Raw genomic sequence first — 13,661 nt, 5'->3', positions numbered from 1 at the left:
CGAAGGCTGTCCAGGCCTACACGAGATGAGGCAGGATAAAGAGGGATAATCCCCCTCGATCCCAAATCATTGAGGCCAATATCTAGCCATGGAATAATGGCGCGCGAAATCTAACGGAAACTGCCCTAAATTGGCAACGCCGCTTTCAACCCCCATCGAACATAATAGAAATGGAATAACGACGCCGCCACCATCACGCCACGCCATCTTCTTATTCTTACTCACCTAACCAAACTTTCTTAGCGTGTCTGTATTCTTGTTATATACACGTTTGCGAAGCGCTTTTGAAATTCGGCAGGAGATAATTTTAAAAAAGTTGGTATGTATATGTGTATTGTTTATACGAAAAAATTAAAACTTTAATACAAGAGATTATCTTGCAAAGTAAATAATAAATTATTTTAATTGTAGCAACATGACTGATGTTGAAGCCAAGACTCCCACAAAGAGGAAGAACTTCTCAAATGCACAAGATAAAAAAGGTTCTGTAAAGAAGGCAAAACTAGATCATCTCAAGTCACCTCAGAAAGGTATATCACCGAAACAAAAATTCAATAAGAAAAACAAGAAAAACAGTGAATCGGAAAATAATTCTCCCAAAAAATTAAAACCGTTTCCTGGTACCCAGCCACCAGGAGGGAAAATTAAAAAAAATATTAAAGAAGTAAAAGCAAATGATACGACTGGAGGAAATGAAAAGAAAACAAAGAAAAGGGGCTCTTTTTACAATTTAGAACTTCAAATTAAATCGGGTGACAAAGGTGTTCTAAAAACCATTGAGGAGAAACTAAAAGCAATTCAGAGCCGCAGTGAACTTTCAAAAACTGCTAGAAGGAAAGTAAAATTATTGCAGAGGTTGCAAAGAATTGCTACAGGGGAACCTGTAGGGCAACCTCAACAGAAAGCTCCACACAGTAAATCGGAAGCTACGAAACGCCGTGAAAGGAAAAAAAATGCGAAGAAAGCCTCCGCAGAATCTAGCATAGTTAAAAATGAATCGAAGAAAATTGTGCAGCAGTCAAATGATGTGAAAACAAATGGAAAAGCTAATAAAAATCAGAAAATACAGAATAAGAAGGCAGCCCAGAAGGCCATTCCTCAGAAGCAGGTGGAACAAGATGACGATGATTCAGATGATATTGATTCAGATGAAGATGAGATAGATTTGGAAGAAGGTGAATCAGGCAGTGAAGATGAAGTAGATGCTGAAGAAGAATCGGGAGAGGAAGAAGAGGATGTTGATGAATCTGGTGAAGAGGAAGATGTAGAAGAGGAGGGGTCTGATGACGCCGAAGAAGAGGAGGAATCCGATGAAGATGAAGAGGAGGAAGATAGTCCCCCGCCTCCAAAGGTTAGTAACAAAAAGCAAAAGAAGAAATAAATGCTGAATATAATAAAATACTTAACAATGTTATCCTAATTTAGATATGATTGTATTTACGTATAAGACGAATAAATTTTATTTTATATTTCAAGTCGATTGAATTTATTTGGACTATATTAAATTTTAGAAATAAGATACACTTTAAATAAATATATTTATCTTTTTTATTAATTGCTTGTCAGCATTTTGCCACTCTTTTAAAAATAAAAATATAGAATTTTATTTAATATTCAAATTAATGTATTTTAAAATTTAGGAATAAGGTATATTTTAAGTATGTATATACAGGGTGTCCCAGAATAACGTGTACAACGGAAGAGCACAGATTCGTGGACTCAGAATAGGCAGATTTAGGCTAATTTACCTATATCCGAAATTGTTTCGTTTGGCCACTAGATGGCCTCAAAGTTAGTGAAAATTTTTTTGAATTTTGTAAATGACTAGAATATGTATTGTTCGATTTTAATTATTTTTGGGATATGAACTTTTGCTTTCAATCTACAAATTTTGGTGGTATACAGAGTATTTTTTGAGACAACAAAGTGAAACATTGTCAGCATGATTTCGCATCAAAGTTTGGTTTAGTTCATTAAAAGCATTATTATTGGCTTTGTTATTCTACCCAATAGACTGTTGAATGGGGAAATTTATATAAACACCTTGCGGCTATTATCTTTGGGGCACTCTGAAAACAACAGTGCATGTTTCCACATCTAACACTGAAGAAGAGTTGTGAAGGCATATCCAAAATACCATAAATGTTTAAAAAATAGTCCCTAAAAACTGCAAAAGGTGTCATTTAACTTTCTTCACTGAATTAATTTTTGTTGTAGAAACAATGGTGGTCAACAGTTTATAATAAGTTGTACTAAATTTAATAACATCAACTTTGTTACTTTCATCTCCAACATTTTTTATTGTATGTGATTGTTTTTACGAATTATTTTAATAAAATTAGTCACATTGTCAATAACTCTAATTTGTCGTGTGTGTGTATCCACATCGAAAAATGAAGTAACATTGTATATCTTTTCATAGTAAACACTCATTAAGAATTGGCAGGTACAATGACTTATAGATCAAACTGAAATTACAGTCAACCTACAAAATCAGTGACTAAGCAAGTATTGTAATATGGGTCGCAAGATAACGAAGACATTAAAAAATATTTTTTGTACCCAAACCGTTCATTTAATCAAAATTCTATAAAAGGCCCAAAAACTTCCAAATGGTATCACCCACCAAATAAAAAATAGTTGTCATTATTGCCCGAAAGAGGAAAAAGTTATGAACGGTTATTATCACCATATATCAATTTTGCAGGAGTGAGTTTTAAAAAACACTGTATAACACCATAATTTGTAGATTGAAAGCAAAAGTCCACACCCCAAAAATAATCAAAATCGATTAATACGTATTCGAGTAATTTACAAAATTCAACAAAATTTCATGAACTTTTGAGACCATCTAGCGGCTAAAATTTGTCTAATTTAATTTCACGAATGTAGTTTTCCGTTGTACACGTTATTCTAGGACACCCTGTATATAGAATAGTATATATTACAGAAGAAATCCAGTACTGACTAAAATTTTTACAAAGTTTTTGATTTTTGACTAAAATACAATATGATTTTTACAAGTAAAAGTAAATCTCTAACAGTATTGGAGATATGGTAAAATGAGTTCAATGAGGCTTGGTTGCCTAGAAGCTAAGAATAATATCTTTATGATTCCAATACATTGAGCTTATTCATATCAAACATTGTACCACTGTAGTGTTGAGAAAATATTCAGTTCAAATATGTGAAAAGTGCAGTATTCTTTTTCAAAAGTATAAGCTTTTAAAAATGTAACGGAGTTTTATTTCCTTTTTCTGAATTATACGAGTAATACTGATCTTTTATTACATTGTGCAAGTAAGACACTGCTGTAATTGTGACGTAAACAACGTATTTTATAGTGTTTGAACTGCGGTAGGATGAGTGGTGGAGATTGATATCTATGTTATACAGAATCAATGTCATTGTAAGTGATAGGTTATAATACCGTTATTATTAGTAGACTGAAATCTATATGAAGTGAGCGTTATGAATGGTACCATGTTGCAGTATCATGGTTTTATAAGCTACGCTATCAGTTAAGTCAAAATAAGTGTTGATGTTTGCCCACTCATTTTGACATTTGTAGGCCTTCAGGATCTAGGGGACATTGCATTCGAGACACCCTTAGATCTGATAATTTACGCATTTATTATTAGTATTTATTACATTTATTACCATAACATATTAGTTTTAGCAACCAATTACCTCTTTTTGAAGCATGCTTTCTTGGATCTGAGAGCGTTGACTGTATTGCCTCTGGCCGCAGTCGACCTGATGTTTAAAACAATGTCAACAATTAGACAGACCCTCATGTCTCTCATTAAAAATGAAGCTGCAATGACTACTGTATTTTTAGTCACTTCCATAACAACACATACATTCTATTTAAAATTGTCACTGTCGTATAGTTGAGATTTATCAAGTACATTTTTTTGTAGTGTCCTAAGCATTTTGAGATACAACAAATGGTTCATTGAAATTGAATAATTTGATAGAGAGTATGTGTAAATTTCATCAGTTTAGTTGTTTTATTTAATAAAATCAAACTTCACATTTTCATATCTAGAAAGATAAAGTGTCATTTCTATATTGACTTCTTTATATCTCAGAATGTAATAGTAAATTTTCAATTTGATTTCAGAATAGAGTACTCTATGAGATCTGCATAACCATATGCAATTTTTGTTCCTCTCTTAATTGCTATATTCAAAAAATGCCAAGAATTACAAAATCATACTAGATATTAAAAAAAATCTGATAGCTCAATTGTATCTCGATTTGATGCAACCAAAATTACATTTAAATAGTTCATAGAGGGTATTTTTTCTTAGTAGGTACATACAATTTTTAAAATGGAGGTATTTGGAAAACTATAAATCCAATAATTCAAATAATATCTTGTGCATTATACGCAATGCATTTAATGCCTTATGAAATGACACAGTGACAAATTCAAGCTGTTAGTCTAACTATGCATTATTATTATGCTATAATGATGAACCTATTTTCAAATAAAGGTACTGCTCAAAGTAGAAATGTATGAGTAGAAAAAATTATGTAATATACATTATTTCCTTGTCAGTATTTTGCCACGACTTTTAAACAACTTATGTTTCATTCTGTATCAATAGTATTGATACAGATAATAAATTTATATTAGAAAACACCTCCTTTCAAATATTGTAGTGTTTTAATTCACAATGGTTCAGATTTTTTGTGTGGGTAACTGTTTAGTGTTTTATAAATTTAGGCAAATGCAACTTTGTGGTAAGTGTAGGGATTTATTTGAGTTTGCAAAATTTCACCAGTTTTATTGAGTTGCTACTCATTTCATCTAGACAAGTACAAGTTTCACCCATTTATTGAAAATAGAAATAATTTCTCAATGGTCAAGAAATTTATAAAGAGAATCAAATAAAAAATAATCAGTACGCTTTGATTCTTTAGAAGCAAGTAGAACGAGATGAAGATTCGGATGATATCGATACAGATGAAGATGGAATAGGTTTTGTAGAAGATGAATCAACTGATGAAAATCAATTAGATGCTCAAGAAGAATCTGGAGAGGAAGAAGAAGATGGTAGTGAATCTGATGAAGAGGAGTCTCTTGAAGAGGAAGATAGTCCCCTACCTCCAAAGGTTAGTAACAAAGGAAGAAACAAATGCTGAATTCTGAACACAAGTAAAATGTATAAGATAAATTTTATATTTCAAATTGGATGAATTTATTTGGACTATTTCAAACTAAACTTTAAAAAGAAAGCATACGTTAAATAAAAATATTTTTAATATCGATTAATTTCTTGTCAGCATTTTGCTACTATTTTCAAACAACTTCCATCCGATTCTATATCACTTATATCAGTAGTATTTAACAGTTGATGTTATGAACATTTACATATATTGGAAAAGACTAACCTGCAAATCTTGAAATGCTTCATAATGATTCACTCACACTTACATTATTTTTCTGTTTTTTTTGTAGCCCTGTTTAGTAGTTTAATGTTTTAAAAATTTAGACAAGAGCAACTTTGTAGCAATTGTAGAGATTTGTAGTTCTTTGCAGAATTTTAGTTAAAGTTTTATTCAGTTGATCGTAATTCCTTTTATTTAAGTAAGTGTTTATTGAAATTAGACCAAGTACAGATAAGTTCTATGTAATCGAGAAATTTATAAAACAAACCAATTGAAAAATAATGGGGTTCCTCTGATTGTCCAGGAGCAAATGGAAGATGAAGATGATGAATCAGGCGATGAAAATGAATCAGACACCGAAGATTCTGGAGAGGAAGAAAAAGATTGCAGTGAATCTGATGAAGGTCAAACAAACACAGAAGAGGAGGAGTCAGATGATGAGGATGAACTGGAGGAATCTGATGATGAAAAAGAGGAGTTTTATGAAAATGTAGAAGAATCAACTGATGACAATGAACAGGGGGAGTCTGATGAAGACGATGAACAGGAGGAGTCTGAGGAAGACGAAGGAGAAGGGTCTGATGAAGATGAAGAAGAGGAGTCTGATGAAGATGAAGAAGAGGAGTCTGATGAAGATGAAGAAGAGGAGTCTGATGAAGATGAAGAAGAGGAACCTGATGAGGCAGATGAAGATAGTTCCCCACCCCCAAGGGTTAGTGGCAAAAGAAGAATTACACAGTGAATGTTGGTGGTATTTATAATATAATATACTTTAAAATGTTATTATCTTAGCTTAAATATGGTTGTATTTTCATATGACAAATCAATTTTTATGTTTTAAATTGAATGAACTTATTATTATAAAGTTTAGGAAGAAGGTATACTTTAAATAAAAATATAATACTCATCCGTTTCTTGTCGGCATTGCGTAACTAATTTTAAATAACTTTCTTTTTATTCTGTATAAATGATATTTAATGGTTCATGTGGAAGAAAAATTTATGTTGGGAAGAACCTACCCAGAAATGTTGAAAAATTCTAATTTGATTTACCCACACAAATAATCTTTACTATTTTGTAATTAATAAGTAAAATTTTGTGGACCAAAAATAGTTGTTTATAATCTGGAATGTTGGATATAATGAATCTTATGAATAAATGGAGACGATATAATATTAAGTAGGTGAAACTGGAGAATTGTCATTTTATAGATCTATTAAAATTAGCATTAAATATGAATTTTTTTCTATGCATTAATACCAATATTTTTTTTACCCTTAGTTTTAATTGATATCACAGACACACAAAAATTAAAAAATGTCACGACGCAGAGGGTAGTCCCCTCTACGCCTCCGTTTTTGGGGTTGCTGAAACCGAATATTTAACTAGCCATTTCCCAGTTACCTCCCCCATACACCCTCTTCTGGGAGTTGAAATGTCAATTATCATACAAAGTCGAGTAGGGTGTGTATTCCTATGTTTTCTGGGCCACTAAGAACGAAGAAGACTACCAAAAATGAATTAGACCCCTCGTTACCCCCTAGCGTCACTTTACCATCTCCATACATCCCTTATGGGGGTTGAAGTGTTAATTTTCATACAAAGTCGAGTGGGTTATGTATGCCTACATTTTCTAGTCTGCTGAAAACAAAGAAGACTAGTGAAAATGAATCAAACCCCCTCGTCAACCCTCAGCACCCTTTGCCACCCACATTTGTGCCTAGAAAACATAGGCATACACAACCCACTCGACTTTGTATAAAAATTGTCACTTCAACAGCCATAAAGGGGTGTATGGGGGTGGTAAAATGTCACTAGGGGGTAACGAGAGGGTCTTATTCATTTTTGGTGTACACTTCTTCGTTCTTAGTGGCCCAGAAAACAAAGCCACCCTACTCGACTTTGTATGAGAATTGACATTTCAACTTCCAGAAAGGGGTGTACGGGGGTGGTAAAGACACGCTAGAGGGTAACGAGGGGGTCTAATTTATTTTTGGTAGTCTTCTTTATTCTTAGTGGCATTAGGTTTCAGCGACCCCAAAAACGGAGGGGTAGGGGGTCTTAAAATTTTTTTTGTGTGCCTGTGTATTTAGTCATTGTTTTGTAAATTTTAATTTCTTAATTTGACTCCCCGTATGTTTGTTATTAACTTTCACACTAAGGCAAGTTGGGTTAGGCTGACCAATTCTGACCCCAGGAACCTCTCCTTACGGTATGGTTCATTCGTTACAAAAAACCCTGTACAGCGGTGGTCCAGAATAAGTTTCCACTGTGTTTGTTTTTACTTTAAAAAATACAAATTTTCCTTTGTAACAGCGAAATAGGTGAATTTTGGTTGAATGGAAATATGTATTTTTCTTGAATTCACTTAGCACCATACCTTTCAAAAATTTTATTTCAGCATTCACATTTAAGCCCAGTACTTTGAGTCTCGGTTAAAGCTTGCTTAACTGATCAGGCGATTAGGCTGCACATATGCACATTTTTTTTTTATAAAGTATAATCACAGTCTAATCGCCTGATTAGTTAATCAAGCCTTAATAACCGAGACTCAAGTACTGGGCTTTAATCTAACATATTAGAAGCTTGGCTTTAAGAAAATACAGTCACTAAAGGTTTTTAATTTGTTTTTAATAATTTTTTTAATGTTATAAGTTTATATAAATTAACATATATTAGATACAAAAGTGTTTATTAAAATATCTGAAAGAAGTTACTAACACCTGAAGCAAGCTTCATAACATAAAATGCAATAACAAAACAAGGTACTTAATTAAAAATTATTAGTTGTTTTGTCTATGAACTGAAAATAAACATAGTGCTATCTCTTGGTTGCTTATTTTTGTGAATAATACACATTTTTATAATCCAGCTGATGCAATTTTTTCCAAAATTGTTACTGAGATGCGGAATGAACTGCTGTCAATTTAAAATAATAATCTTGTGTTTTATAAATGTATTTTATTATTTTATTTTCTAGATCAAAAGAAATAGTGGTTCAACAGGTGTATCTTCAAACAAGAAACAGAAAATAGCCATCAGCAACGAAAAAGAATCGAACAATACAAAAACTGTTGATTTGGAGCAACTGAAAGAAAACAATTTAGTTGTTAAAAATCAAAAGAGATTTGTCTTATTTGTTGGAAATATTCCATATGAAACTAATAAACAAGATTTAATCGAGCATTTTAAGAAATCTGGGGAGATTAAACATGTTAGAATACCAACAGAAAAGAAAACTTCCAAACCTAGAGGTTTTGCATATGTAGAATTATCTGATGAAGAAACATATCAGGTAAAAATTCATTATTTAATTTAATTACAGTTTATCAAAACAGAACAATTTGTCTTCTTTACATAATTAATATTTTCAGAAATGCTTGTCAATGCATCACACTTTGCTTAAAGGCCGTCGGATTAATGTCTTATACACGCAAGGTGGTAAAAAGAAAGGGGAGGACAAGAAAAAGGAAATTAAAGCCAAAAATTTTAAACTTCATGCAATGCGAAAACAAGGCCAACTTGCAGGGAGTAAGAAACAGACTCAAAAGAGATCATTTCGCAGGGCTAAAAAAAATGTTAACAAAAACGAAAATGAAGATCAGCTAGATTGAGATAATAAAATCTAGGGTGAAACTATTATGTTAATTTAATCAAAGACAAGTTGTTTCCTGGGTATTATTGAATTAAGTCAACTGCGTTAACATTAAGGGACACATTTTCACTATGTATAAAACATAAAAAAATGGTCCCTCGCATGTTATATCTACATGCTAAAAACTGCATAGACATTTATTTGGGTGAATTATTTTAGTTGTGTATGTGAAATATATAATAGTTGATTTATGTTGTTAAAGGACTAAATATGACTGGATTTTTATATAAGATGTGACATTACTGAGTATTTTGCTTTTACTAATAGCACTCTGTTTTAAGAAGAACATTAATTGTATTAAAGTTAATGTGGTGAATAAAAATAAAATACGTTTTTAATTGTTTGACTAAAACTTAATTAATGAAGTATTTATTTAGATTGACATGCTCATGAAAGTTACCATAAATATGTACAATTTTAAATTGTATACATGGTATTTTAGAAAAATGTACCCTTTTCTTTTATTCATGATTTTGGAATCATAACACGTTACGATCCGATGGAAACCAATCAGGCTGCTAGATTTCGGATCGTAGCATGTCATAATTCTGAAATCACGAATAAAAGAAAAGAGCTTATAAGTCTATCATCTTTTGTTTTTGAAATACAGGGCATCAAAGATGATTTTTTTTTTAAATAAAATTTTAGCCGTATCTTTTTCAAACTCCATGAAATGCATTTAATTTGATATAGATAAGTTTTTGGGGGTGTTAAAAATGTCAAGTCGTTAATTTTTTACCATCTGCCAGATGTCGATCATTAACTGCAACTTTTCCTTTTAACATAACTCTTCTTTTATTCATGATTTCAGAATCATAATGCGTTACGATTGAAATCTAGCAACCTGATTGGTTTCCATCGGATCGTAGCAATGTTATGATTCCGAAATCATGAATAAAAAAAAACGGCTTATATGATGTAACTTTTTCGAGGTTAGGTTCTTTACGGCGTATGCCATATAAATTTTAATTTTACATAAAATTGTGTTTGTATTGCTGGAAACGCATTATTTTTAAGAAAAAAGCTATCGACTGTCTCAAAGTCATACAGCTTATTCTGTCCTTTAATATACAGGGTGTCTAGAAGTGAAAGGGCTATACCTCAACGGTAGTTTTCTTGGAAAAAAATAATCCGATTTAGATCGCCTTAGTATAATTTTGTTTGTTTTTTAAATTATTATCCTGTTTTTAATTACAATTTAACGAACTAATATTTAGTAACATAACTTTTTAAGTAAGCAAAATTGTACTAAGATAACGTAATACTGTGGGATAGCCAATACTTTGTACACATACACTGTAATACTCTGACATATCTTTAAAAAATTGAAAACCAGTAGTAACGATAAAAAATTTATAAAATGTTACTGGAAAAGATCACAACTAGCGACCTCTAGTAGATGTTAAAAAACTGACGTATTTAGAATCTGCAAAAACATGCTTGTTTCAAATTTCATTGTTTTTATTTGACGCCCAGTATCTCAAAAAAAGCAAAAGACGGTCTATATGAAAATATCTTACTATGTTCTGTCAAACTCTGAATGATGACACTTTGTATACTGATAACTACAGAGTGGCTGGGTGTTAAGGTATTCATCAGACTCCATCGCAATAAAACTCTATAGTGAAGATGTGACACTACATGTTTATTATTACTGGAAACAATATTTTACAGGTGATATTTGGATACTAATGATATTTTATGGGTGAACAGAGAACTAATGGTTCCCCACCGTCAGCCCTCACAACAATAGCAACCTTAAAGATTAACAAATGACCACTAAAATCGTTAATTAATTTATCAGTAATAATCACATCTGACACACTTCCTAGGATTTGGTTCATTTGTAAGGGCATTCCATCCTTAATTAGCAGCAAAATCAAGTGACCATGTATGAAAATACTAGTAAAACTAAACTGTGCTATCCTTTCAAAAAGCAATCTGCCGATCTTGCAAATGCTGTTATGTAGTGATGTCGAAACTTTATTATTATTCTTGAAGGACTAATTTGGTTTTGAATTTTTATATAAGATGTACTGTTTGTTAATAAAATGTAGTGGTTTTAATGATAGAACACTCGGGAGTAGAACACTCAAATTGTATGAGTGTATGTGGTGAATATAAAAATAAATAAATTTTGCTATGACATGCTAAAACTTAATTAAGGAAGTTATTACTTAAATCATTATGCATAACTACTTTGTATACAAATCTTTAATTTAATGTTAACTAAAAATTAAATTATGTAATGTGACATAAATATATAATTCTCTGTTAGTCACGTCACAATCATCAATGAAGCAGTTGTTTCTGTATCCCAGAAAACAAATGTAAATATATTTAAAATAGATATTTACTTTTGAACATATTATTTCTATCGATTTGTTTGAGCAGTTTATTCTTGATATTGTTTGGATTCTTATGTTTTTTTGCTAGATTAATAATATTAATTAGGTATTTTGAAAAGCGATTGATAAATATTAGATTAGCTTATGTTAACTCAGTTTAGGTTTAGTTTAGTTACATTATGTATTTAATATAATTATATATTTTACTATCACATAACTGCAGTCTATTTTTCAGAATACCTGATCACAAATTAATACTATTGTGCATTTATACAGGGTGATTCAGGTTTAATCTGGATAACTTCAGGAATCGATAGAACAGGTTAAAATAATATTCATTCATGATATAAACTTATTTCCTAAATCGCATCATTTCAGAGATTGAAATAGAATTGTTTTTCCAACTTTTCCCTCATAACTTTTTAACCACTCGTCCGATTGAGGTGAAATTTGGAACACAAACACTCCTTATGATCTTACATAAGCTTCTTAAATTTGAACCACCTACCCCTCTTAGATTATTTCAAAAAAATTAATTTCAATAAAACAGCTGCACACCACTTTTGTCTAATTAATTTTGAAATTTTTTCGTCTCTGGTATTTTTTTCGATATTTGGCCTTGTTTCTGAGGTATTCAATGAAATCCGTAACAGTGTAGTGCCCCAGCAGCATAAATTTCATTTAACGTTATAGAAATCCTTGAAAAACATAACTCACAATGATTTGTATAAACTTACGTTTGTGAAAATTATTGTTAAAAGTAGTATTTCAAAAGTATTTTTAGTGCTAAGAAAAGGGAAAAAATTCCTACATCAACGCCTTCTATCTACGAAACGATGCAATTTATATCGTGAATGAACATTATTTTAACCTGTTATATCGATTCCTGAAGTTATCCAGATTAAACCTGAATCACTCTATATATAATATACTGGACATACATTATTGAACCTGTTTTCCATATACATATTTATTTTTCCCCTAAAGGACCCCTCATTTTTCTTATGGGAAGTGGCTTTCGGCCAATTTTTTTGAAACTTCGCAGGCTGATAGTTCTTAACATGTAGATCAAAAGTCTCAATGGGCACAAAGTCCCAAATCCACCCCTCCCCCCCCCAAACTGCCTCCAAGTAGCGGGGGGATTTAACTGATTTCTGCATGTAAACCAATTTATTTTTTTAATCAACCCAACAACGACCCCAAACAATCACATTTTTGACTATCAAACTACCCCACTTAACCCTGCCCACCACGAATCAGCCTACGGATTTTCCAGATTACTGTATTTTATAGTTGCACAAATTTTTTGCACGTTTATTTTTTGCACATATTTTTTAACTGAATTCAAATCTGTAACTCAATTTTGTGAAATCGGGTTAATTGTTATTAACAATTTAATTGTTTATATAGCTGTAGAAAGTTTATTTGTCATTTCATGAAAAAATATTTCAATTAAAAGTTATTTATTTTGACAAATTCTAAATAAAAGTTTGTTTTTTTCGAAAAAGTAATATTCAAGCTGTAAAACGCTGTTAAACTTAACACACGTGTATATCTATAGCAATCATACGTATACTCGGTGTTAAATTTTGGTGGCGTTTTAAAGCTAAAACATTGATTTTTCGAAAAAAACTAGAATATTTTTTTTTTTGTTTTCTTTGAATTAACCACTTTTTTTGAATCTTTTTTTCTTAAACTGCCAGTTAACTTCCCGGTTCTTTGGGGGCTTTTTTTGGGGGGAAGAGGTGGATTTGGGGCTTTGTGCCCATTGAGACTTTTAATCTACATGTTAAGAACTATCAACTTGTGAAGTTTCAAAAAAATTGGCCGAAAGTCACTTCCCATAAGAAAAGTGCGGGGTCATTTGTGTTAGCAATTTATTGATTAATTTATAGGTAAATCGTAAAGCTCACAACTTTCAGAATAAAAACCACTAAAAATAAAATATATCTACTTCCAATATAAAATTTCCAGCAAGCTATTTATTTACAATAAATGTTTTAAACGTGTTATTATGTTATACATTTCTTTACAGGAAAAGTTACTGATTAATATAATGATATTTGTTTAATTCAAGTCGATGTTCAAATATATAACGCTATTTTAGAATCTAGGATAAAATATTTAATTTAAACATAAACCTGTGATATAAGTCAAAAAGTGTGGCAAAATTGTAGAAGGCAACCAACGGTTTTTAATGTAACCAGCATTGGTACTACTGAATAAAAATCATATGTCTAAAAAGCCTCAAAATTGGA

The 13,661-nt window shown here is 31.3% G+C and overlaps 1 protein-coding gene across 1 annotated transcript; it reads left to right on the top strand.

Annotated features, from left to right (window-relative positions):
* The first annotated feature begins 207 nt into the window (after window positions 1–207).
* LOC108912670 (nucleolin 1) lies at window positions 208–9,388 on the top strand. Its single transcript, XM_018717982.1, has 4 exons — window positions 208–319; window positions 412–1,351; window positions 8,381–8,695; window positions 8,775–9,388. Exons 2-4 carry the CDS (start codon window positions 416–418, stop codon window positions 9,012–9,014), a joined length of 1,491 nt encoding a protein of 496 aa, XP_018573498.1. The 5' UTR covers window positions 208–319; window positions 412–415; the 3' UTR covers window positions 9,015–9,388.
* The last annotated feature ends 4,273 nt before the right edge of the window (window positions 9,389–13,661 follow it).

The sequence above is a fragment of the Anoplophora glabripennis genome, unplaced genomic scaffold (assembly GCF_000390285.2).
Source record: "Anoplophora glabripennis isolate ALB-LARVAE unplaced genomic scaffold, Agla_2.0 scaffold664, whole genome shotgun sequence".
Classification (NCBI taxonomy): Eukaryota; Metazoa; Arthropoda; class Insecta; order Coleoptera; family Cerambycidae; genus Anoplophora; species Anoplophora glabripennis.
The sequence above is the reverse complement of the archived record's forward strand: the minus strand, read 5'-3'. Positions and strand labels throughout refer to the sequence as shown.